The 22,307-nt window shown below is 35.8% G+C and overlaps 1 protein-coding gene across 1 annotated transcript in view; it reads right to left on the bottom strand.

The window, feature by feature from the left end:
* VWC2L (von Willebrand factor C domain containing 2 like) overlaps positions 1-22,307 on the bottom strand; it is a gene marked incomplete at its 3' end in the record, with an annotated part of 149,257 nt that overhangs the window by 119,573 nt on the left and 7,377 nt on the right. Inside the window, exon 2 of the mRNA XM_082840652.1 lies at positions 6,220-6,349. Within this exon, the coding sequence (XP_082696778.1) occupies positions 6,220-6,349 (130 nt within the window). The remainder of the gene's footprint in view (positions 1-6,219; positions 6,350-22,307) is intronic.

Here is a 22,307-nt window from a genome sequence, read left to right as displayed (position 1 = left end):
ATTTTTGTCCTCTGAATTCTTTCTTTTCTAATTATACTAGCTAGTTCATATCTACAATCTGACATTTTGAATAATAGTGGACAGCCTTGTCTTGTTCCTGACTTTATCAAGAATGCCTTTAATGTGTACCTATTAAGCATAATTCTGTCTTTTGGGGCTGAGGTCAATATATTTTATATCCACTTAGTCTTATTTTATCAAGAGTTTTAGTCATCTTTATATATGTGTGTGTATATTTAGATAGAAATAATATGATTTTCTCTTGAATTTAGTAATAGGATAAATTATGTTAATATAGAGTTCCTAATTTTGAACTATCTTTGTAAACTCCACTTTGTCAGAACGCACAATTATTTTAACCTACTGCTAAATTCTGTTTGCTAACACAAATATACAATCCCTTTCCCACAGTCTCTGAAAACCCAATGTCTTTTCACAATTTTGATACCAAAACTCAGCTGAGATTAAAACCTGACCTGAGACGATGGGAGACTCTATATTTATTCCATCTCCTTAGTATAATTATCATATATTTTCTGGCAGAAGGGTTCATGTGATTGATTGAAGAATGCTGCTCTAGACCCATTGGGTGATATAATATATGATTGGGGATTTTGTATTTTAATAGATCCCCATTACTTTTTCTTAGTTTGTAATCTTTGGTTTGTATCAGTATTGTACTTCAGAAAAAAACTGTTCTTGTCTCTCCTCTGGAAGAGTTTAAATGACATTAGAATTATCTTTTCTTTAAAAGTTTGGTAAAACCTTTTACCTTATAACAAATAGATTTTTGAAAATTCATTCAGTAAAGAGGCCCATGAAATAAAAAGTCAAAGTTCTCTGCTTCTACCTTCTCACTTCTACTCTTTAATTACTCTTCTGATCACTGGATAACTGTTAAAAATTTGGCGTGTATTCTTACAGAACTTTCCCTATGCTACATACAAACATAATAAAGGAGGGTTTAAAAAATAAAAAGCAAATTTGTTAGTGAGGTTGAATAATTTTTATATTTTTTGAACATTTGTCTTTTGTTTGCGAACTGCCTGTTTGTACTTTTCTGCTGTTTTTATTATCAATCTGTAAAGATTTAATATTTTATAGAGATTAACTCGTCTCCCCTACTTTTACCTTCACACTTTTATTCCCTAAAAGTAATCATTGAATCATTGTTAATATTCTATTGTGTATCCACACTTGGCTCTTTTCCTATGTACATATAAATGTAATATCTATCTATTTGAAATTATATATCAGTTAAAAATAAAAATGTCTTATATATCACTTAAAATGTACAAATTATATATAGAACACATTACTATATTATGTATAAACTATTTGTAGTCTACTATACACTCCTTGCTTATTTTACACAGCAGTGAAAAATGTTAGGATCTTTCTAAAGGCTGCAATATATTTTCACTACTCCATTGAAGTACTATTACATTTCTCTGACCTTTATGCTCTTAAAATGCAGTGGAAATTTAGTGCATGAATGTGGGACAAAGTACAAAAAGTAGAACTGCTGACTTCAAATTTCTTAAAAGTTGTTCCAACATTTTCTCAACTCTTAGTATCTTTGCTGATTTGAGGTATCATCAATCTCAAATTATTATCAATGCAATATTAGTATCTTAGTGTTTTAATTTCTATCACCCTGATCCCTTGTGAGGTTAAGCGTATTTTCATATGTTTATTAGACATTTGGTTTTCTTCTCTGAATTTTCTTTGTATACCCTTTGCCTATTTTCTTCCCTGTGGAATTATTTTTCTCTCTTATTTATTTCAAGGGGCTCTTTGTATATTATATGTGTCAACACAAAGCAGCGTTTTACCCAAGCATCTTTAGAAGGCGTTGGATGGCTCTAAAGTCCTCTCTCTTCTTTGTGCACTTCCCATCCCTTTGCTGTCTTCTTTCCATTTACCTTTTGGCTAATCTATTTCCTTCTTTATTTGTATCACTAATAAACTGGAAGAGAGTAAGGGATATGAAATTAAATATTTGAACAGGGGTTATGACAACTTCAGTTTAGTTGAAAAGGATATGAAAACTCCTCATTTAATGTGCATGGACGACTTTGTGGGTGGTTCCTCTCTATTTCAATTTTTCATGAAGTGACTTTTTTTCCGAACCATGAATAATGACTGACTATATATTCCAACGAAAACAGAGAACTCACTGACATACTGACAGATGAAATGTAAAAAAAAAAAAAATGCAGTTAGTCATTTGGATGATCTAATGATCAAATACTTCACTAGTTAAATGAATGGTCAGTTACCGAATATTTAAAATATTTACATGACACTCCAAAATAGAAATATTTTCTTTAAGTAGGTGCTGTGCTAACCTATTTTTCTTATTATAAAAACAAAAAAAAACATAAAGAATATTAATTCCCATGGAAAGGACTGGAGCTGAAAGACAGGCCAAAGTAGCACAATCTTGGAGGAAGAAAAACAATCTAGAAATGTTAGATCTTTCAGGAAGGCATTTGGATTGCTAGCTCATGAAGATATATAGAGAAGGGAGAAGCAGATGCTTAATAAAATTGTTTAAAACAATAAGTTCCTATATCAATCACATAATCCTCCCCAAATAAAAAATTACTTTCCTCCTTCTCCTCCTGTTTTGTGTATGCCCAGCCATTCACATCTTTCCTTAACGTTTCTATTGTATTTTATTCAGACTAAATTAATAGACTTTTCTTGGTGCTAAACTAACTTTAATAAGAATGGAGTATTTTTAATGGCTTGGCTATATTTATTGATAACCACTGGAAATTCTTGCTTGAGGTAACCATTGAGACCAAGAAATTAAAACTTTTCTTTCTTTTTTTTTTTACATCATTAGAGAAAAAATTTAGAAGTATGTCTTTATATTTATTCTTACAAATTATATTATGGAGAATAAAGAGGCTATCATTATCTATCTAGGGATCAGATTACCTTGCACTTTATAATATTAAAAATACTTATTTGTAAGAGCAATTGTTACATTTTTATTGGTAAACTACTGTTTTCTGGGAAAACTTCATATACCTACATATATATCATTGTACTTCCTTTTTTTTTTTTTCTTGCTCTAATCTGAGAACAAAGATTTTGATATTAGCTGAATACTGTTTGTGGTAGATTCTGTTGCTTTAAACTTTCATTTTATATCTTTAATGTCTCTTGCTCTTGGCAAGTTGTAATTCAGGAAGGCGGAAAAATCAATCTTAGTATGAAGAAAGAGTTTGACAGCCAAGATAGTCCGCATTTGTGCAAACTAAATTTTTTCAACATTTATGAAGATTTAAGAAAATATAGAAAATATTACAGAACTGTTTACAAATTAGGATCTATTGCCTGTACCTTGAATCCTGAGGGTAGATGTTTATCTTCTTGTTTTTTTTTTCAAAATCTAAGAAAATAGTACAATGCTTTAAAAATAGTTTATACTGGGCAAATGAATCTTGTCATTTAGAATAAGATAGTCTTATCATGTGTTGGAAATTTAAGAAATTGTTCTAGTTATATTCTGTCAGAGTAAACCTCTATTTCCCACCTGGCTCTTCTGCACATGGGTCATCTGTTTCTATTTTCTGAACTAAGAAAGAGTCAGCAAGCATTGGGGCTCAGTCTGCTCACTCAAAAATACTGGTACGTGGTCATAAGGATTCTCTAGCAGTCCTCAATATGCTCTTCTTTGACAATGATTATACTTTACTTTTGGGGCATAAGTGACTAATTAGTGGCATTTAATAATAAAAAAGATAACATGTCATAATGTTATATTACATTCAGAATTAGTCTTTGGGCTCATTGTAATTCAGGTTAATTTTTTTTTTTTTTTTTCCTGCGGTACGCGGGCCTCTCACCGTTGTGGCCTCTCCCGCTGCGGAGCACAGGCTCCGGATGCACAGGCTCAGCGGCCATGGCTCACGGGCCCAGCCGCTCCGCGGCATGTGGGATCTTCCCAGACCCGGGCACGGACCCGCGTCCCCTGCATCGACAGGCAGACTCTCAACCACTGCGCCACCAGGGAAGCCTTAATTCAGGTTAATTTTCCTTATTTAAAAAAGAAAAAAAGTTTGCTTGGAAATGGCAAAAGGGAACAGAAGTGGTTGTTTTGTAGTGCTTCATGAACAAAAAATTGGAAAACCTAACTAATATATTTTGTTCTCTCAACATATGTTTTTCAGGAATACGAATGGGTTACTAATTAATTACCTAATTAATCGAACAATTAAAGTTCATTCATTATATGTTTTTGTACAAAGAGAGTTTCATTCTAGGACAGATTTCTACTGTGGCATGTGACAGAAATAGGATAATCTTGGGTGACATAAAATTCAGTGTAACTAGTTTGTAGTGGCTGATTTAACATTTGACATAGACATCAACTCTGGATATACTATTGGTTTGGGTGGTCAGTACCTAGTATGACGTGGCAGATGCATGTGTAAAACCTGTATTCTAAATATACAGTCTAGCATGCTTTAATTCTCTGAGTATTCTGAGCATGTCCAGATGAGAGTTTTTAACTTTCAGTATAGTTTTGTTTACCCTAAATGTGTAACATAGCCAACCAGGGCCTTCCAGGGAAGACAAGATCCTCAAGGACCTGTTTAGACAGTTGTTTCTAGAAAAAAACGGTCTTTAGTCAAAGACGTGTCAATCCTATTTTTAAAGATTGATTAGGTAGCTGATTTTTTCTTCCTTCTGTCCTTGGAGAAAATGAAAAATAACAGGTGCTCTTCTACTTTAGACTAACCATTCATATACTTTATGACAGTTAGGTCTCCCTGGAGCCTTCTCTTTTCCAGGACAAATTATGCAAACTCCTTCAGACTGTCCTAATAGGTCCTATTTTTCAACCATTAAATCATCTTATTTTTCTTCCCTGTATCTTTTCCAGTTTCTTCAATATCCTTTTAAGAATATAAAGTCTTAAATTTGATACCTTTGCATATATTAGATCGGCTTGAACTTCAGGATATTTATCTCCACCTTCTAAGTCAGAGAGATGCTCACTATGACACACGTCAGTTGGATGAGAGGGATGAGAAGAGAAAGAGAAGCCAGGTGTGCAGTAATATTAGACTCGAGATTTACACAATCAGAAATAATAGAAACTGTGCCTGAAGAAATGTCATAAGAGTTCTTTATAAGTCATTTGAGAAGATACCAAAACACTACAAGTATTATAAAAACAATCAGAGTTGCTTGTGTTTTTTCTTTGGCTAAATAACCTAAATACCTCTTTTCACTAATTATAATTCTGCAAGAGAAACAGATTAGTAGGTGATCTCACATAATGCCAAATTCTGGACCAAAAAAATGTGTAATAGAGAAGATGAGAGCTGCTAATTCAAGGAAGGGCATAGGGATTCAGCATTACGGTGACCTCAGCTTAATTAAGAGCTAGAACTACTTTTTCAAGCATATATTAATGCCAAGTGGGGACATTTGTGGAATGTTACACAGTGAAGCTTTATTTTTTGGTTGGTATATGACCAGTAGCAAGAGAGTGATTTTGACTTTGCTGTCCTGGGATTTTAATGGCATTGCATTGTCTTCTCTGCAGCCTCACCTGGATTTTGGGTGATTGGCATGCCATAGTCATTTCAACCTCTCCATCCTATGAGGGCCAAAAGGAACCCATAAACTTATAAGCCAAGTTCCCCTCTATAGATATTACTCTGAGAGCAGGTTTCCATTGTAATAAAAACCTAGAATAAAAGCCCTAAACTTTCTAGTCTTCCTTACTTCTACTTAAGTGTATGAGTAATTGAATTCTGTAATTCTTTGATAACTTTAAGCCTAAGGTCTTATCTCTGCCCAAAGCAAAATACCTGGCATTTATCCTACTCTCTATCCTGGCTTATGCACTAGGAACAGCTTCATAGCCTCCACAAGAGAGGAAATTCAGTCACTATAAAAAGATGGTACTGCGTTCTTTCCAAAATTCTCCGTATAGATCGACAATAAATAATAGGGACTACAACAAAGTCAGCTTATAAGAGCTTTAATTCTCCAGATGGAAAGCTTCACGACTCACCCATTGCTGGCTTATTTTCACTTTAAGATGGGATAGAAATATTAATTGGCCATGCCCACATTGAAAAACCACAGGCAGATCTTAGAGGGCTTTTGCATTGAATGGTGTGCAGTGGTGGAATATCTGTATTTTGCACTAACCCCTCTTTGAAAGCTAATGCAGTACGGTCTTACCATTTTTGCAGACAGGACAACATTGTTCTGGTTCATAGACTGGGTTGACACACTCAGGAACTGCGCAGTCTGCTACAACACAGTGAACTTCATTGCTGGGCTCACAGCGACACCATTCACATGGAGAGGGCTAGGAACAAATCTGAAATTAGCCCCTTTTCTCCTATAACTTAATGCTTGCACATTCATATGCTGTCAGAAGACAAAACATCAGTGTTTATACTGGCTTTACTGTATCAACTCCATTTACCATGTGTATGATCACTCTTCCCCCATGGAAGGCCACCTGGACATCCAAGCAAAGGTGGGTTGCCATGTGCAGCTCAGGTTGCCATGAGCAACCAGAGTGCTCATGTATGACTCTTCTTGTGTCTTATGTTCCTACTTTTCAAAGGAAGTTTTGGACAACAAATATGTCACCTCCTGGTTTGGTTTCCAGATGCACTTATTGCTCTGCCTTCCTCTGGCAAACAGGAATGACACTGGAGCATGTGAAATAAGTTTTTGCCATTTTTCATTTTATTTCCTAAGAAAGAAAAGGATTACTGAGAAACAAGAAAGTAGTAAATGGAGCTCCGTACCCTTGGTAGAAACTCCTTTTCAAGCTAACCTAGACTCTAAAGGGCGTTTTTTTCCAATGTGAATTTTAGAGGACATTGCATTTGGGATCCAAACATCCAGGTACTGCCTCTTGAAAGATTTAGTGAATACCTTTCATCTTGCCTCCTTGCTTTTATGAATGGACTAAAATTGATTGACTTAAAAAGTCACCATTGGGCTTCCCTGGTGGCGCAGTGGTTTGAGAGTCCGCCTGCTGATGCAGGGGGCACGGGTTCGTGCCCTGGTCCGGGAAGATCCCACATGCCACGGAGCGGCTGGGCCCGTGAGCCATGGCCGCTGAGCCTGCACGTCCGGAGCCTGTGCTCCGCAACGGGAGAGGCCACAACAGTGAGAGGCCCGTGTACCGCAAAAAAAAAAAAAAAAAGTCACTATTTAAGAGACACTCTAAAAATGGAATTGAACAGTGATTAATTTAGAGAAAAAAATTAAAAAGCAGAAAATTTTTGTCTTCACAGTACTTACCAACCAAGGATGAATTTGGGGTTTTGTGTTTCCTTTCTAGAAACTTTCTATACCACAAATAATCTAAAGCAGTGGCCACTCTGTGACTATCTCATCCTTTATACTTTCTAGGTTTCCCTTCTCATAAAACAGAAATTGAGAATTCTGGAATGAGAACTTAGAGGTCTCAGAAGTTATACAGGTCTATACTTCTCAAAGCAAGCCATTTGTTCCTGGAAAATTCTGTCTCCAATTCTGTGCCACAGTGCCTCACTTCAAAATTGTGTTAATTAAAGTCCACAGCCTTTATCTCAGTGACTACTGTCCATAATGCCTGCCAGCTCTTGTTTCTTCATGAGCTTGACAGTTTGGGTAATAGCAATGTTTCTTGACTCAGGTGGTCTGTGAGAGTGGAAGCCTTTCAAACTAATTATTTTTAAATTAATTTTCTCTTTGCTTTCTGCTTGAAGAATGATGGTCTAGCTTTCAATGAACTATTTTACTTTCAAATTTAGTAGAAACAAGAGAATTAGCCATAGAATCTGTGGAAGAAATATTGCTATTTCTTAGCATGGTCAGTAAGTTTATTGAAGAGTACAGTTAAGCTCTTTACCATGTGGTTGAGTTGTGTTAAGTATTCCAGAAAAATCTACTGGATCATCCCAAGGGCGGGAAGTTTCCTGAAGCTCCCTCCACTGAAAACCTCAGTAAATTAAGGAAAAGGATTTGTTACCACAACGCATTATTTGACGAAGGAAATTTTAAGTGAGGAAACAGCGTGAGAGATGGATATTCTAGCTGCTATACTGCCTCTTATTTTGCAAGTCCCATTGTGATATCTTAAATTCCCAAGCAGAATTGTCAGAGGTGTCTCGCTGTTCTTGATGAGTCGCAAAGTATTTTTGCACAGCCTTCTGAAGTACAGCAAGGACTTGGCCTGCATTTATTGCTAACATGAGAGAAAAAGGGAGTGGCTAATATTGTTTCTGTACCTTGCTCTTCCACAGCTGGGATTGTTCTTGCTGTTTCCCTTCTAGCTGAAGGAGGGGCTGATCTATGCAACTCTAGTGGACTGATTTTGGCACTAAAAATCCCAAAGTGCCCCTAGATTTTCCAATGCAAGATGTCTACCTCAAAGTAACTGTGGTCCTTGAGAAAGAGTTGGATAATTAGATTCCCATCACAGACTGAGGAAGAACACCATTCTGACTCAAACAATGTTTTTGAACATTATTAACTACTGGGTATCATGCTAGAGCAATTTCCTTATATCAACTTACTTATTTTTCATAATAACCCTATGAAAGAAGATTTGTTATTATCTCCATCTCATAGATAAGGAAATAGTCTGAGAGAGGTTCAATAGCTTTCCCAGGTCCTGTAGGCAGTAGGAGAAAGGGCAGGATTTGAATCTAGGCATCCTAACTGCTATATGGTACTGCCACGTGATAGCAAGCATGGCTATTCTGTGCACTCCCATCTGAGTAGTTTATCGTCCAATGTGTTGTACACTTCTTCAGGCAGACCAGATCCATAGGAATAACCATTAGCAGCTGAATGATTGATTTATAGAGGATAGATACTTCCTGTTAAAGAGAATTTCACTAACTAGGTTAGTTAGTGCATAGATTATTATGGAGCTGTAGTGCTTTTTTTAAAAATTTTTTTTAACATCTTTATTGGGGTATAGTTGCTTTACAATGGTGTGTTAGTTTCTGCTTTATAACAAAGTGAATCAGTTATACATATGTTCCCATATCTCTTCCCTCTTGCGTCTCCCTCCCTCCCACCCTCCCTATCCCACCCCTCCAGGCGGTCACAGAGCACCGAGCTGATCTCCCTGTGCTAGGCGGCTGCTTCCCACTAGCTATCGACCTTACGTTTGGTAGTGTATATATGTCCATGCCTCTCTCTCGTTGGAGCTGTAGAGCTTTTAAACTTTTTGCAAACGTGAGTTCATAGAAAATTGTAATAGGCTGAAGTTAGGTTGCCACGAGGCTCGTGTTCTTGGGGACTTGGGCACCTTCAGGTCTTGTAACCTGGTAGCTACACTCATGGTAGTTATCTGGGAGAAGCAATAACAGATAATAATCTAGTAAAGACTCTGGGGCCTCTGCCTGAAATCAGTGGGGGCTGGATGTGTATACACTGGAGTCCTGAGAAATACTCTGAGAGAGACCTAAGACTATAAGGCTTAGTGATAAAAGGATGCCAGATTTTTAAAAGGGATTTTGAGTAGTGAGAAACATAAATTAGAAAAATTAGACTATCACCCTTGCCATTGGCAACTTCGAATCAATCCTTCCCTGAACCTGGCTTTATTCATATACCAGTCTCTCTCTTCCTGGCCCAGAATCTCATGTCAGAAACATGTTAATTCCTCTTTTGTTATCATTCAGTTGTTTTTAGAAAGAACGCCTCTGTTACAGCCTATTTCTTCTCATCTCAAGCTTCTGTGTGCCTGCCTCCGCCCCTCCAAACACTCTATCAGATTTAATCTACTGACCTCACACTAAAGCCCACTCCGTCCTCTCCAGCCTCGCCAAGTCTCTTTTCTTTCATAAACTGGCCAGTTTGCACATCATTGTTTTCTTGCCTCGCTTGACTTCCTCTGCCACCCCTGCTTCCCACCGTGCTTCTAAAAAGGTGTTGCTTACACAGCCAGAAGTTCCTAGGGGTGAGCAGGGTGCTACTTTGACATTAACATTACTGTAAAAATCCTTCACATTTATTTACATTACCGTAAAAACCCTTCCCACCTTACAGCAAAAAACTCTGAAAGGTTTGATGCTTTGAATAAATCTTTACATCTTAAGTGCTGAGCTGGTTACAAATTTCCTTTTATCAGGCTCTTCAATGTGATAACTATAGATTAAATCTGAAAATATGGCCTGTAAAACCAAAGAGTAAACAATAAAGCTATCCTTAGAGCAACAGAGAACACTGGAACAAGTACTTGAGAATAAATTATTCTTACTAGCTATTTTTTTTTTTAGAAGAACATGTGAAAGTATGACCAGTACATGGCTTTTGTCAGTTAGAAATCTGGTCGGTAAGATGATTAAATGACACCATCCTAAAATTTTATACCTGGAAAATCTTTTTTTGAGAAATCTCACAGAGCCTTTTATTTCAGTGAAAGCTTTGAAAAATAAAGTAACATTCAATATATATACGAACATTAACAAATAATTAAAATTACTTTTTAATTATTTGTTAACAATTAACAAATTATTTGTTAAGAAGTTATTAATGTTAATAGAAACATTAACACATAATTATTTGTTAACGTTTGTATAAGGTGATCTGAATATTATATGTCTGTTATGAATCTGTATGTCATTAGCTTAGTGGTTTTTGAATATCTAACGTGGGACTCTGTTTAAGCAGAAACCACAACTTTTATCTGTAGTTCTCACTGTCACTGAATATACCTGCATGGCGAATTCAAATGCTGTCCCAGCTGTAAAGTTCAGGGGGTTTCCTGCTAGATACATATTTATTTTAAAATTAATAGAATAAAACGGGGCTCTTTCTAAAATATTGGTTTAGGTGACTAGAATTCAAATCCTCCTCCTTGGTATTAGAATGGAAACATGGCAGTACACATCCTTTAAACTATGGTTCACTTCTGAAGACCGTGAAGCTGAAATCCCAATGCCACTGACTGTGACTTTTGAGAATTCTAGGAGAATTGGAATTCCAGAACCCAGGAAACAGTAGAATGCTCCGCAATTTAAAGTTACTGAGAACTAGTAACTTAGATTAGCAGAGTGACTGAATAACTCCAGAAAAACAATCAAATATGTTCTTTGTGAGAATTTGTAATCTAATGGGGTCATCAAGCGTTAACATGGGATTATTAGAACGTGTTATTGGAGACTGGTTGCAAGGAAGTTTCCAGATGTTTATAGAAAATACACCCTTGTACTCTGAATACAATGAGACTTACTTATCCACACCTGAGGAGAGGCTGGACGTTTGGTCCACACTGTAATACCTCGTGGCATTGTTATTTATGTGACGGCTGTTACTGGCATTTTGCATGTAGGGTGCCTGGGAGGAAATGGCCACAGTCCGTAAGGTTTGTTATACAAATTCAAACCTCAAAGTGACAAGGGACATGGCAGTGTTCAGCTTACTAGTTTAATTTGGTAAGGTTTAAGACAACAACACTCTTACAAGTTAAGGAATTCTAAATTAGGAAAAACTGAAAAAAAATTTTCATTTTGTTGGCTTCGTTTCAGTGGCTGTGGTATCATGGTTAAAAGCAAGTTCTCTATAGCCTTAGGACTTGAGTTCGAATCTCAGATGCTTTAGTTGTGAATCTTGGGAAAATTACATAGCCTTTCTGTGCATTAGTTTCTTAATTTATAAAACTAAAGAATAACAATATTACCGGCCTCACAGAGTTACTGGGAAGCACATAAAATATGTAAGAAATATAACATTATTATTATAATTCACTTGCATACTTAGCTAGTGATGGCTTTCTGAAAAATAATTCAAAAAATATAAAATTGGAAGCACACAACTGTATTTAAAAGAATATTCAGGTTATTTCTCTTATTCAAAGTAGTATATGATTGCAGAGGTGGTTGCAATAAAGTTTTATAGGACTTGGTTTGGTGGCGAGATTTGTGGACTAATAGAATTAATCATGTCAGAAACACACTGAAGAAAAATTCTTATTAGAAGCCTCTAGATAAAGAGTAATTGTGAATGGTTAAAATGACCATTATAAATCACTCAGAAAAGAAAAGAAAGGCAACAAACCTATTTTCTTTTCTTGAAGTCTCATCATTTAGGTGTCAACTCAAATGCCCTCTCTCCGGGGAGCTCTTACACGACTATTCCTCCGTCATCTTTCTCCAACACATTGCCCATTCAGTGCTCTCGTCAGTTTATGAAATTACCTTATTGATTTGCTTCTATTTGTTTATTTTTATCTGCCTTCCCCATAGTTTATAAGCTCCTTACAGTATACTGTTCTTGACTGTATTCTTGGCACCAAGAAGATATCTTAGTACATAATAGATACTCAAGAAATCTTTGTTAACATATACGTAATTAATTATGCATATTCTATATTTTCTTATTTGTTAAACCATACCTCTGGGCAGTTTCACCTGTGTTTATCATACATGGACAGGATTGTGATTCAATAAGATGTTTGCATTTTACTTAAATGTTGTAAAGGGCACTTTGAGGGGGAAAGGTTTCTGATTATGAGTCATGAAATAAATATTTGGGTTTCGGCATTATGGCAATGAATAATAAACTTACTTTCTATAGGTAATTTGAAATTCCTTGAATATCCATCATGTGGATCACCAGTTAAGTCAATTTTCAAGCACTCTACTGACTAGACTAGCAGTTGATGATTACAGACTTTGTTGCACTAGAAAATACCATGATAACTAAGATGAGAATACATGTAGAGGTATTGTTAAAGGGTCTGAGAAAAAGCTAGCCTCATATTATAGTGTGTGTCAAGTTTAATGATTACCTTTTGTGTGTGTGTGTGTGTGTGTGTGTGTGGTACGTGGGCCTCTCACTGTTGTGGCCTCTCCTGTTGTGGACCACAGGCTCCGGACGCATAGGCTCAGCGGCCATGGCTCACGGGCGCAGCCGCTCCGCGGCATGTGGGATTCTCCCGGACCGGGGCACGAACCCGTGTCCCCTGCATTGGCAGGCTTACTCTCAACCACTGCGTCACCAGGGAAGCCCTAATGGTTACTTATTAAACAAAATGATTTTAGTATATTATAACATATTTTTCAGAAAGAAGCCTTGATTTTTTTTTTTATTGGAGTATAGTTGCTTTACAATGTTGTGTTAGTTTCTGCTGTACATTGAAGTGAATCAGCTATATGTAAACCTATATCCCCTCCCTCCTGGACCTCCCTCCCCGACCCCATCCACCCATCTAGGTCATCGCAGAGCACTGAGCTAAGCTCCCTGTGCTATCCAGCAGGTTCCCACTAGCTATCCATTTTACACGTGGTAGTGTATTGATGTCAAACCTAATCTGCGGGTTCATCCCACCCTCCTCTTCCCACCCTGTGTCCACACGTCCGTTCTCTATGTCTGCATTTCTCTTCCTGTCCTGCCCTGATTTTAGACATATCCTTTTTCCTAAAGGATGAGTTAAAGTACAAAGTCCAACAAAACACATGCTGAATACTCTGAGAAACAAAACTTGATTCCTAGAAAGTCCTCTGTGAATATTGTTGCAGATTGAATGGATGGATACATAAATGGATAGGATATATTCTTTTTTTTTTAAACATCTTTATTGGAGTATAATTACTTTACAATGGTGTGTTAGCTTCTGCTGTATAACAAAGTAAATCAGTTATACATATACATATGTTCCCATATCTCCTCCCTCTTGCGTCTCCCTCCCAGCCTCCCTATCCCACCCCTCTAGGTGGTCACAAAGCACCGAGCTGATCTCCCTGTGCTATGTGGCTGCTTCCCACTAGCTATCTATTTTACATTTGGTAGTGTATATATGTACACGCCACTCTCTCACTTGGTCCCAGCTTACCCTTCCCCCTCCCCATGTCCTCAAGTTCATGCTCTATGTCTGCATCTTTATTGATAGGATATATTCTAAGTGCCAAGTTTTAGCATAGTAACTATATCAATGGCTTTCCTTCTGTCCAAGTGATAGTGGGCCTTTAATCCACGTGGCACTCCATTTCTTTGATAACGGGCAAAAATTTTCAGAGAGAACACAGCGCAGACTGCTTTTCCAAAAACTTCTTATTAAACAACTATTTAAAATCTGATCTCTACCAAGGAAATGATTCTGCTTTAAGAAGCACTCTTCTCTTAGAGGTAATTTATGGCATAAATTTCATCGCTTTATGGAACAAATCTCATTACTTTCAGACTCTGAGAAATTTGGAAGACTCTATTTCAAAGTTGCTGATGTCTGTCAGAAATCTCACTGTTCACTTCATTAAAATATACATTAAATTACAGAGTACAAGAGTATTTAACATCCACTTCCAGTCCTGTAGCCAGTAACTTGCATGTGGCAGATGTCACCTAATAATCAATGGGTCCAGTGGATTTTAACCAAAATTCACAACCATCTGAAATAAGACCCATTGTGTCACTGATTAAAATGCCCCTCATTGTCGTATGTCTAATGGGGTTGTGGTGACCTCTTCAGTGATCTGTCCTATTGATTGGAGCATATTTGAAACACTGAGGTTTTAAGTCTAATCAATTTATGGACATAGAGCTGGAACTTCTTTATGAATTTCAGTACTGCTGAAGCAAATAAAAAAACAGATGCATAGATTTTTTTTTTATAATCACCTCCATTGGTCAGCAAATGTGTATGATTGTATCATTTGAGTAACAAGTTAAGTAGTAGATATTCTTTCTGAGAAGTTGGTATTTTGATAATATATGCTGGAATATTATTTCTAGGGTATCTGTCAAAAACTACTTCATGCTTGTTGAAATCAGAAACATTTTAGTCAAGCAATTGTAAAGAGTGCACATAGCTTTGCCCATGTAGATACAGTAAACTAGGTAGGTAATAAACTAAAATTCAGAAATGATATAAATTTTAAAAATTATTTATTCAGCATTTTTATTAAATGTGTATTCTACACAAGATAATGTATATAAGGTATACTAAGATGAACTCCATAGCTAGCCTTCCCTCAATAAATGGCAATAGTGACAATCTAGATGTCTATAAAAATAAGTTTTGAAATGAATTGATTATTTATAAGAATAACTGATGGTACTATTATAATGGAAGACAGAATTATTAAATTTAATCCTTCTACTCGTTTGCATTTACTCTGAGCTAATGTAAAACACAAGAATATTGCAAAAACAGTTGATGAAGTACCCAGTCTAAAATTATTATCAAGTACAGAAAGTTTACTCATTCTTTAAAACTCATCATTATAGTTGCAACACAGCAATGACATTATATTAATGTTTTTTCTCTAAAATATTTTCTTCTAAAAATTTATTTAAATATATTTTGGCATTTGTTTTAAGGACAGGCAACTCTACAATTATATATTGCCTATTCTGATAAACTAATGGTATATAGAACCATTTTTTTAATCTGAGTATTTTCAAGGAGTTTTATGACAATAAAATACAGCTTTTTCTGAAAAATGAAGACCAGCATAGAGAAAAATAAAATATAGATAAGGAGAAGGTAAGCAAAAACCACTCTTCAGTTGCAAACACAGATGTATTTTTTTAAGTAGGCAAATGCACACTTAAGAAGAAATATCAGTGTGTATTTAAGAGGAAAATAAAGGATGTTTTAGTTGCCTCTAAGATCTTCAAAGGAGAACCCAAAGGTGTAGACAAAGGCTAGCAGATTCAAGATAAAGATTTTGATAAAGTATTGATATCACACCTATACTTGTGAAATAGCTTAGAAAAGCAGCAGTCTCTAGTTCTTCACTGATACTCTGGATTGACAGTTGCTTTTAGTACAAAGGTCTTTGACAAGGAACTGAATATTTCAAGTACAGCCTGTATGTCTCCATGCTAAGGATGTTCCATTTGTTACCCATTTATGCAACAAGGGAAAAGTGAGCAACTGCATAACTTCAAAACTTTCCTGTTGACACTGTGAAGGACAGACTGTTGATATCAGTTAAAAGCCTATCATGTACAACAGCATTAAAATAAGGTCATGTGTGGGTGGGGGAGAATACATCACCGTGAGAATTCTACAATGTGAAAGTTCACGTAATAGACAAATACGATCAGTTCTATTCTACAGGAAACACCGAGCGAAGGTGATAACAGAGAGGGCCATAAACTCTAGCCTTCTAGCCTTGCATGGATGATACTGAATTCGCGGCTTTTCAGGGTCTGCGGGGTGGGAGGTATAGGCACTCCTATACAAAAATCCATTTGTATTGGGAATGCCAGTCAGATTATTACTTAACAAATCTTTTCTTCATTTTCCATTTACTAGTAATATTCTTTTCCATGTTCTAGAGAGTAATTAAAAATTAATAAAGTGCTTTATAATTGCTAATATTAAAATATTTTCATTTTAAGTCCAAACAGCAATTTCCTACTGTATTTTATACTACATTATTTGATGCTTAATTCATAGCTTACACCTTATTCCACAAAAAAATATTGGGATGGCTTATGGGCAATAATATGAAAGAATATTGTAATTGAAAAATTACAATATTGTAATTGAAAAAATCTCGAGTAATTTCTTGATTTAACCTTCTGACTTTAGTGTGTATCTTTTGTGCAAGTAAAGCAGAAGCAGTCAAAACTTTGTAGCTGTTTATAAAAATTGTTAGTGCTACGGACCAGTGGAATTCAGCCCAATTCCACTGGGCTGAATGGCCCAATGGAAGTCAGCTATTGGATAATGTAGAGTAGGCACATTTGGAGCTTAAGTCCTGCCATCAAACACTGTTGTATTACCTTGGACAGGTTATTTAAACCCACTTGACACTGGGGTTTCTTATTTGTAAGATGGAGTTAATAATAACATAATATTAAGAGAGCTCTAATTTTCCTCATTGGATTCTTATGAGACAAAAAGGAAATAACGTAATATTTGAAGAAGCTTGTACATTATGCAGCTTGGGTAAATGACTGTCATTGTCATCATAGCTTTCAACTTGACCAGTGTTTTTTTTTGTTTTTTAAATTTTAATTTCCCTTTGTTCATTTTCAGTGGCTGTGTATTTCTCAAAAAGTATATTGATCATAAATTATTTTGATTAAATTATCACATAATCATTTCCAATATGAATTATTTGAGATATTAAATTTGTAAAGAATATATATTTTAATTTTGAGAGCAATCTGTGTTGCATCTCTAAAATGTAGCAATGTTTGCACTCAGATTGTGTTTAGACTAAGAATGACATTGGGCAACATTTTTTCGATAGTTAATTAGATTCTTATTTACAGCAGTGAAACTTCAGTCTTTCATCAGAGTCTTGCCAAAAACAGATTTGCAACAGGGTAACTTGAGCTCACATTTTTTGGAGTCCTGATTAAAGTATCTTCTAGTTTCAATGTGAAAGGCCTAGAGTCTCATTAACAAAAGGAAAATTCTCTGTGATTGTCCTTTTTCTCCCTAAGGAAGTTTTCTAAATCTCAGCAGTCAAAGGTTTACTATTTTAGCAGACTTTTATTTTTAATGTTGGGAAAAAATTAAAGTTAGACTGAACAATTTTAATTTTTTTCTCTGTCCTATTTAACATACAGTGAAAATAAGTGGCATTTCAAGGAGCTGGGCTGTCCTCTCCTCATACAGAAATAGGACTTCATTTGGTAAGCACTGGGAGTTTCTACAATGACTGTGGTATTTCTAAGGCCGCAGAAAAACACTTTCAAGGCCCTTTTTTCTTTATGCGGGCCTCTCACTGTTGTGGCCTCTCCCGTTGCGGAGCACAGGCTCCGGACACGCAGGCTCAGCGGCCATGGCTCACGGGCCCAGCCGCTCCGCGGCATGTGGGATCTTCCCAGACCGGGGCACGAACCCGTGTCCCCTGCATCGGCAGGCGGACTCTCAACCACTGCGCCACCAGGGAATCCCTGTTGTTGCTTTTAATTTGTGTTTTCCTGATGCAGAAATTTAAAATGAAAACAATAACTAAATTTGCAAAAATATTCCTGGTCAATCCTTACTGCATTCAGAATGTAGGGTTTTTTTTAAATTTTTTTTTTAATAAATAGTAATGCACCTTAGATGCACCCTTCTTTATTGCCATGGGAGTTTTTTAAGTGAAGCCAATTGAGCCATGTAAAACGTGGAGCAGGCAAAGAATTTCCCTCATGTTAGCAGTGCACTACATTTCCGTCAGAAAGATATGAGACTTAACATGAAATATTTCAGAGTGATAATTGAACAGGTATTCCAGAATATAGGATGTGCTCACTCAAATGAAAAATAAGCCATCTCTATCACATTTCTTTCATAATGTCCATAGTATACTCATGGAATCTGGGCAGGTGTAATGGAGCGTTAGAATTAGAGTCAGAAGCTTCCCTTCTTGTTTATAAAATGGGAATAAAAATATCTCAGAACTAAATCATTCAATGAAGGAACAAAGATGCAAAATATTTCATAAAATTGTCAACAATTATTTGTATTTCCCTCAGGCACAAATCTGGTTGTGTCACTTCCCTGACTCAAGCCATTTGGTAATTTTCCACTTGGTCCAAGCTTTGCCCCAAGCTCCTGAACCTGGCATCCACATTGTGAGTGGGTGCCACACTCTCTTCTCTCGCTTGTCTCTCACTTTTTATCTTCTCTATAGCCTCTGCTCTGGCCACTCGGGTTAACGCACTTTTCTCTGAATGTGCTTTCCATTGACTTTTGCCAACTTTCCTGTTTTGTCTAAAATGTTTTCAGTGCACTGAAATCCTCACTCTTAGGATCCTCCTAAGCTCTTCAGACTGAATTATTTCTTTCTTCATATGAGTTCCTAGAGCAATCAGCCCATGCCATCTGCTATTAGTGGTACCTGTGTTATTCATTTTGATAGACTAGGCGTACCTTGATGGTCTTATACATTTTTGTACACCCTCCCCCCCCCCCAAGACCTATCACCTCTCTACATGTCAGAGACATTTAGGACATCTAATGGAATCAAACCATGGATTATATAAGTTGACTTGAAAAGATGTTAGTGAACTTTAATAAGTGAGCAGACAATATACATATTTTCATTTATTAATATAATAATATATCTATTATATTACACTAAATGAAAAATACCTACTTGTCACACTGTCAAAGGAGAGCAGATGGGATATCAAAATATAAGACATTTTTATCATCTTTGCTTATCTATTTCCATCCGAGTAAGTGGAAAGTTATTAAATTATCATACATCAATGCAAAGAGCAAAGCCGTACGCCTTGGAGACAAATGTGCAAAGAGACCTAACGTGTCTGCTGTTAAGTATGTATAATACATTTAAAATAGGCAAATTTAGATGCCTTTGAAGATTTACACACGTGGAAAGACATCCCCGAGACCACCTATAAATGAAGTAAAACCTATACCTAACAGTACCCAAAGAATTTGTAACTTTGAAGAATGCGGGTTACATGAAAGTACAATTTGAGGGAAGTAGAAAGGGAAGAAGAAGAATTTGATCGTAGATCAGAAGTTGGCAAACTTTTTCTACAGAAAACCAGACAGTAAATATTTTTGACCTATTTGGGTCATATAATCTCTGGAGCAACTACTCAGGGCTGGATTGCAGCCTGAAAGCCACTATGCACAATACATAATGAATAAGCATTGCTATTTTCCAGTAAAACTGTACTTATAAAAACAGGTGGTGAGCTGAATTTGGCTAATGGATTGTAGTGTGCTGATCCCCGTCTTAGATTTTTGGTTATATGTAACTGGCGTCATCATTATTATTTTGAATAAGTCATTTTCCATTTAAATTGTCTTATGTAACACAAATTAATAAATTACCATAAATAACCACATTTACTGCAATTTTGGAAACTTTAAAAAGGACCAGGCAATAAAAGATAAGCTGAGATATATAGATTTTTATCATTAACTGCCCATCCGAGTCAGATAAAGGAATAAAGGATGATCTTGGTCATCAACAAAATACTTCTTAAACTGTTTCATTGAACGCTTATGAACTTTAAGATGTTAATAGATGTTCAGAGAAAAAGTATTCTGCTGTTACATAAATCTGTGAAATACTGGACTTAAATACAGGTAAGTAGTAATAGTAGTAAAAATGTCAGATAACTTTTATGAATCCCTTATTGTGTTCCAAGTAGTTTTTACTATTATCTCTATTTTAGAGATGTCTGCACTAAGACATAAGAGGTAAAGTAATGTGTGCCTAGGTCACTTAGCTGGTAAGTGGTAGAACCTACTGTAAAATAGTTTTCACCATACTGTTGAGCTCTTAGCTGTTGAGCTGTGTACATACTGACTCTCAAAGCTTTAAAAAATGTTCAGGCACTGTTAGTATATATTAATATATACATTCAAGCACTGCACATTTCCAAGAGATAGTAAAGGACGCATCATTTCTCAAATTTACTTGACCATGAAAAAAAATAAAAAATCCTTACTAAAATTCCAGCTGATCATTAGAATAATCTGGGGAACTTTAGAAAAATATAAATTTAAATCATTTCAGTTGGCATTGTTGGCATTGAAGAGAGAGAGGTCCAGGGATATGAATTTTTGCAGCATTCTTGCCTTAGATGATACTGATCATGTGCCAGTTTAGGGATATCCCTTTGTTCTAATGCCATGCAACTAGAGATTTTTGTACACTCCATCCATTTTTCATACTCCACTCCTGTCATGTAGTGAGAGGTGGGAGTTTGCAGAGTGAAAAAAAATCAAGAACACAGGTCCTCAGTTCCTAAAATCAACTGTATGGCAAGAGCAGCTAATTTAGTTCCTTTGTTACTTCCTAGTATAGTCTCCGTGAAAATAAGTAGGTAGTGTTTAATATATTATAATTTTATTTTGGCCTATATTGTTTGCTTTAATTACAGAATTTTTCATTTTTAGACAAAGGGTCCTCTTTTTATTAGAGCCTTTGTAAACTTAGGCTCCTTTTGCAAATTGTCCTCTATCTGTATCAAAGACAGATTTTAGTTATGGCAATATTTTATTGTTCTTGTCAACTTGTAACTCTGGGTTGTCATGGAGCTAGGTCCTGATATCACATTTCTATAGACAATTGGATGAAATAAATGTTTGCATTCAATGTATTTATTGGAAAGGAAGATGCAAGTGAGCATTAAACCTGAAGGCTTAACATGTAGATAAAAGACCACAGGAAAGAAATATATTTATATTGCCTTTGCAAATAGTAAGCTATGCCAGCCATTGTGGTGTTTTTACTACATTTCTGTTGGTCTTTGTTTTACCATCTGTAAAATAAGTTCAAAGTTCTTTTCCATATCCAAAATTCTGTTGTCAGCTCTTAAGAGTAGGAAGGACTCAGATTTAAAAAAACAACAACAACCCATAATGCTTGCCTTTTATAAACTCAGATACTAGAAACCCAATCCCATGCCAAGAAATAACAATCATAGCCAAGGGTCAGTATTAAAACAACATGGTTTCAAAATCCCAACCAAGTAATGTTTAATTAAAAAAAAAACACAAACTTTTGAGCAGTCAGAATTGTTAACTATAAATTGATATGCAACACTTTAATTTTCTAATTCCCAATAGTATTAATTCTTCATAAAACATACGATGACATTATTGTGCCCATCCTATAGATAGAAGGATTAAAATTATTTGAGTTTTGTTCATGGTCTCATGACGTAATAGGGAGGAAATTAAGAGTTGTGTTCAGTGGATTTGTATCCACTTTAAACAAATTTATACAGTCATAAAATAATATCTAAAAGCTTTTTCAGGACATAAATGAATTTTTTTGTCACTTTAGTACTTTATTCACTCTTCGTGGCATCATTAAATTCTTGCAAAGATGGCTTTATTGTGATGTGCTATATGGCAGGCTGGAAGCAAGGAAATCAGCACTGGTGATATGTGAGACTGAGATTACTGATGCTAATCAGTGGATTAATAGTCCAAAGTACAGACTAAGATAAGCCAGTCCCCAATTAATAATGACTAAGGCTTGAGAAAGATCACCTGGATAAAAAAACCCACTGATCACTTCAAATCGCCTCTAGTTATTTGTTTCAAGATCTTCCTCGAAAGCTTGGCAAAATACAACTAAAAAATAGACCAATAGTTTTTTCTGGTGCTGTCCTTCATAACACACACTGCCTGACATATAAATCAAGCTATAGGGAAACAAAACAAAACAAAAATATTGTCAGGGAGAATAAGGAGGAGTAGAAAAAGATTTTCTTAAAGTAAGAACATTTCCCAGCTCCCTCAAATTTCACACACATACACATACAACCCATGTATGAAGCAATTTCAATTTAGACTGTATATAGATTAATACACAAAATTTGCACAAAATATGTAGACCTAATTTATGAAATAAGAGAAAAAA

Source organism: Leucopleurus acutus (assembly GCF_964270905.1).
Source record: "Leucopleurus acutus genome assembly, chromosome: 6".
In the NCBI taxonomy this organism is placed as follows: domain Eukaryota; kingdom Metazoa; phylum Chordata; class Mammalia; order Artiodactyla; family Delphinidae; genus Leucopleurus; species Leucopleurus acutus.
This window is presented reverse-complemented; position numbering and strand designations above follow the sequence as displayed.